The sequence below is a fragment of the Condylura cristata genome, unplaced genomic scaffold (assembly GCF_000260355.1).
Source record: "Condylura cristata isolate star-nosed mole 26May11 unplaced genomic scaffold, ConCri1.0 scaffold00015, whole genome shotgun sequence".
NCBI lineage: Eukaryota > Metazoa > Chordata > Mammalia > Eulipotyphla > Talpidae > Condylura > Condylura cristata.
Window position 1 is genome coordinate 4363206 of NW_004567116.1, and position 4888 is coordinate 4368093.

The 4888-nt window shown below is 52.1% G+C and overlaps 1 protein-coding gene across 2 annotated transcripts; it reads right to left on the reverse strand.

The window, feature by feature from the left end:
- Nucleotides 1-383: 383 nt before the first annotated feature.
- Nucleotides 384-4354, reverse strand: TMEM216 (transmembrane protein 216). Of its 2 annotated transcripts, none has more exons than XM_004683389.2 (5): nucleotides 4198-4354; nucleotides 3550-3651; nucleotides 3005-3097; nucleotides 1111-1312; nucleotides 384-873 (listed from the first exon to the last, which is right to left on the reverse strand). In XM_004683389.2, the coding sequence occupies exons 1-5, from the start codon at nucleotides 4208-4210 to the stop codon at nucleotides 858-860; spliced, it is 426 nt and encodes a 141-aa protein (XP_004683446.2). In that variant the 5' UTR covers nucleotides 4211-4354; the 3' UTR covers nucleotides 384-857. The 2 variants fall into 2 exon arrangements, with proteins under 2 accessions (XP_004683446.2, XP_012580706.1); XM_012725252.1 differs by having other exon boundaries at nucleotides 4184-4259.
- Between the last annotated feature and the right edge of the window lie 534 nt (nucleotides 4355-4888).

The following is a 4888-nucleotide window of genomic DNA, read 5'->3' on the forward strand; positions in this document are numbered from 1 at the left end:
AGCATCTTCCAGTTATTTACGCTTCAACCTGGAAAGCTAATGACTATGATCAGTTTTGTAAGAGGAAGGAGAGACAAGACTGAAGGACACAAGTAGTCTCTGCAGGAGAACAGACCCCAAGAAGATACCGGCGTTGACAGTGCCTTTAGGGATTAGGTCAGGCTGGAGCTGGGGAAGAAAGCCAGGGCACCCTTCACACTCCCTGCACACCTGTCCTGGCGCCTGTCTGGCTCTAATGGTGTCTTCAGCACAGGCTGGGGCCAAGCCAGTGGGCTCGTCTCTGCCTTCTCTTGGGTTTGCATGAAACCGTAGGCACAGGTGCCATAAGGAAAGTCTACAACCCCCAAATAGAAAATACATATTTATTATAAAAGAATGTTTGTTCATGATGAGAGTAGAAAAATAACACTATGATCTACCAAAGAAGTCCTGGAGCTCTGTCTCCGAGGGATGAATGAGCGGTTTTTGCATCGTTCTGGGAACTCACTGTCCTGGGGCTGTGCCCGTGTGGCACAGCACGGAAGGAGCGTGTGGTGAGGTCCTGCCGGAAGCCCAAGGAGCCTGCGTGGCCCAGGCAAGGTGCTCTGGCCACGATGATGAAGAGAACTTGAGGTCAGCAGGGGACCAGTTCTGAGAAGGGCCAGTCTTGCCCACTCCACCTCCCACACTGGAGGACAGAAGTCTCTGGGCAATGGTCCAGATGGTGCCCAGTGGCCTTAAGCAGCCTTTGTGACCCCAAAGTCTATGCTGAAAAAAAGCAGCGACCCCCAGGTCAATGTGGCCCATCACTTCTCACTGGTGTGGCAGAAGTGTATGTGGTCTCAGCCCCTGAGGGCTGCCGGCTGGAATTTTCCACTTCAAATCCTGTCCATACTGGTGGCAGAAAAAAACAAAATGTTAAAAGACCAGTGAACAAGAACAGCTAGCCTGAACTGTTCCATATTCCCAGTCTTTGGCCCTAAAGAACAAATGGGAAAGGCAGACCTGTAGACACCCTTACCCCTTGAAAGTTCTCTAGACCCTCAGGCTTCAAGTGAACCCCTCCCTGGGTGGGGATGGGATGGGGCCTCAACCCTGAGGTGCTGGAAGACAGACCCTCAGCAGCAGTACCTGGAGAAAGCTGTCAGAGTGAGCACCTCAAGCAGCAGCTCCGAGGCACAGAAGAAGAGCAAGATGCCGTTCATGATGGCTTCCAGGCGGAGCACATAGGTCTGCAGTAGCAGGTAATAGGAGGCCATCATGGCAGATGGGAAGGTCAAGGCCACACTGATTCCAAGGGGCATCTTTCGCTGGCAGAGGTTTCCTTTTGTCCCTGTCAGATACATGCCATGGGGTCGCCTCCAATGAGTCACTTTCCCTGGCCTCCGGAAGTGGGCGGGTGGGAAGTGAGGGGACTGGCAAGGTGCCTACAGGTGTTTGGGTTGTTTTTAATGTGACAAAACGTGTGGCAATGAACATTCTCACCTTCACCTCTATGTGGCAGTGTTTCTTTTTCAACCAGTTTTAGAAGTGAAATTGTTCCCTTACAAAAATCTGATTAAGAATTTTGAGGCCTCACTGGTGGTACAGGGGTTAAAGTCTCAGCACTCTAGCTATCACCAGCCACTGGTGCAACAGACCTCGCCGTATCCCCACGGCTCCCCTCAGCAGTGTGTTTCAGTAGATCTGCCTGTTCTGCTCCCCACTGTCTGGTAAATTCTCTTACCATCCACACCTCTGGCCTGTACCCAAGTTTTTGTATGCATAATTAAAAATTAATCTTTAAAAAATCACTTTAAAAATTTTTTAAAAAAGAATTTTACATAGTAAAACTATGACAAATTTTACATAGTAAAATACTACCCAAAAGGTTCTACAAATTTATATTACTAAAAAGCATGGGGCTATACAGAGGCCTTCCTCACACCCTCTAGTACTGGTCATTGGAAATCTATTTTTTTTTTAAGATTGATTTATTTATGCATTACAGAACTGGGGTATAGGCCAGAGGTGCAGGGGCGGTGAGAGGATTCACCAGAGACAGAGTGGGGAGCAGAACAGGCAGATGGACTGAAATCCACTGCTGAGGGAGCAGCGGGCGGGTCAGGAGAGGCCTGCTGCGCCATGTGGTCAGCTCCCTGGCCGGGGATGGAACTCCTGCTGCAGTGGCTGCTGATAGCTCCATAGTGCTGTGCTTGAAGCCACCAGAGAGGGCCCAGAAATCTTTTTAATCTAAATTTGCTTTTCATTAGTGAGTTTAGGCATTTTGACATACTGGTTTTCTGTATTTACTCTTATGTCCCTTACCAATTTTTAAATTAGGCTGTCTTTTCCTCAGTGATTTATGAGAGGCTTCTTTCTTTCTTTTTTTTAAGATTTATTTACGCATAGTGAACTGGTGCAGGCCAGAGGTGTGGGGAGTGAGAAGATTCACCCGAGACAGAGTGGGGAGCAGAACTGGCAGATTGAAATAACTGCTGAGGGCTGCAGCGGGCAGGTCAGGAGAGGTCCCTATGAGAGCCTTCCTTATTCTTGCTCATATGTGTTCCAAGTATTCCTCAGTTTGTGTTCTCAGTTTTCAGGGATGGAGATAGTCTAATTAATAAGGAATTTGTTTTATGTATCCAGGACCATAAATTTTATCCTTTTTCAGAGAAGTGGAGTGATCTTAATGCTGACCTGTACAGGCATATACTGACCTGGACAGGAAGTTACAACTGATGTATCTCCCCAAGTGAACCAGAAAGGACAGGGCAATCATAGCAATTAGGCGTCTGGGAGGGCATTTTCCTGCCTCTCTCTACCTCCCAGCCTGACAGAGCAGCAGACAGGTAAACAAACCCAAAATGTGAATCAGCTTGCAACTGCACAGGGGACGCAGTGGGATATACCGCAACCCTCACAGAGGGAGCGACAGAAGATACCACAGATCCTATCTCTTACTGTGAGCCTGGGTTATGAACTTAGTCAAGTTACAGATACCAGCTAGTCTTGTAAGGAATGGAAATATTTTCTGAACACTCACCAAAAAACAGTCGAATTACTTCAATGCCAAGGTAAAGGAGAAGCATCACCACATCCAATACTAGATTGGCTGTTGGATATGGGAGCAGCAGACCTGCCGATGCAAAAGCCAGAGTTTGCCCACAATATCTAACAGCACCCACAAGCACTCCCACACGCTGGGGAATAAAGACACAGTATTCTCAGCTTTCCCTGAGCGCATGGGCCAGTGGAGGCAGGACCCCTTAACCCTGCAGGGCCGGTTAACTCAGGTGTGACTGTCCGCTGGAGGCGGGCTCCTTATTAGGCAGTTTACTCTAATTCCATGGGTGTGGGGATTCTCCTTTCCCAAACCATCAGCTGTACTTGGGTATGCGAACTGCTAGTCGATCTACCCTTCTCAGGAAAGTTACTGAAGAAGAGACTTCCACCTTGCAGTGAAGAGGAGCTAGGGAAGTGGGGGAGTTAGAGAACAGTGAGAAATGAGGCAGCTCTGGGAAGGTTCTGGCTCTCGTAGAAGTGGGGAAGGGGTGCCAGCCAAGGGCAGTCCCTCTAGGCCTTCCTTACCTTTATACAGAAAGATGAAGAGTTCCAGCAGGAAATAGGTAGCATAATACCACCCGTTCAGAAAGAACAGGATTTCCAGGGGAGTGGAGGACAGTCGTTCACCTGAAAAGATGAGCAGAGGAGAGGGTGGGCAGGAGGGCGGCTCAGTCTGTTCTGACGGGGTCTGTGTCTACCTTGCAGGGAACAAGAGGTCGCAGCTATTGGGATGGACCACTTGGGGCATTTCGGATTGCTGATAATGAGGGGGTTGTGTGCGTGCGATCTGGAGGGTGGGGTGGGGGTCTTCTGGTCCTCTTTCTGCGGAATCGCCGTCAAATTCGACTCGGCTTCTGCGTGAAAGAGCCAACCCCGTTACTATTTGGGAGGGGAAACTGGGGCGCAGGAACCACCCCCGGCCTGATCGAGTTCGTACAGCAAATTCCTATCTCAGCCGGCCCAGAATTTGGGGGTGTTTGAGACCCGCACCTCTAAACCTTCAGGCACTCAGGGTGCGTGGGGCTAAGAAGCCCCCCTTGGACAAGTAAGGAGCGAGGTCCCCAACATCCGAGAGTGGAGGGCTTAGGGCAGACTCGGGAGAGAAGTGGGGGGTTAACGGGGTGAGTGACTGAGGGCTCAGGACCAGGGACTCACACACCTCGGAAATCTCACCTCGCGACGCCATCTTCAGTCCCCATGGAAACTGCGTACGCGGCTACAGCCGCTCCCGGAGCAGCGAGGCGCTGCCGGAAGAGGGGGACAGAGCGGCCCCGGCTGCTGGCCCCTCTGCTCCCCCACGGACTCAGTGGTTACTCGGAGCCGGGGCCGCTCGGTGCCGTGTGCGCATGCGCGCGGAGCAGCGCGGGCCCCCTAAGGGCTGTAGCTCTGGGTTGAGCTCGCAGAGTCTTGGGACAAACAGTGACCCCTCCCGTTGCTGTGGCTCGCAGACTTCGTGGACAGAGAGGAGCTCTCGGGCTTCCCTACCCCCAGGTTACAGTGTGGTGGCACAGTTGCAGGCTGTGGCCTTGTGACCCCGGGACTGGGACTGGCCCTAGCTGCAGGATTCTTTCCCCACAGCCGTGGAGAAAGAGAACGTGCGCGCCACGGTGCCCTGCAGACGCCGGGGGTGGGTTGGCATCGGCCTGCTGCCGCGGTCGGCTTGCGCCCAGGTGGCTGGGTGCCAAGGACACGCGGAGATGAGCGGTGGTCGCCGCGTGACCCGAAACGTGCAGCGGAAGGCGGCCAGGTGGGACGTGAGAGAAGGGGTGCACTGGGGTGTAAAGCCTCCTTGCTACTTGGCGCAATCGCAATCGTTGCCCGCAGGAGGGAAAGGAAAGGGGTCTTGAGTGCATTCGGGCTGACT

What these genes read in the sequence shown, in the direction of transcription:
- TMEM216 (XM_004683389.2), bottom strand. An exon ending in CTTCATCTTTCTGTATAAAG is followed by an intron (nt 3,098 to 3,549) that starts GTAAGGAAGGCC and finishes TTGCATCGGCAG; the next exon opens with GTCTGCTGCTCCCATATCCA. An exon ending in AGTAATTCGACTGTTTTTTG is followed by an intron (nt 1,313 to 3,004) that starts GTGAGTGTTCAG and finishes TGTATCTGACAG; the next exon opens with GGACAAAAGGAAACCTCTGC.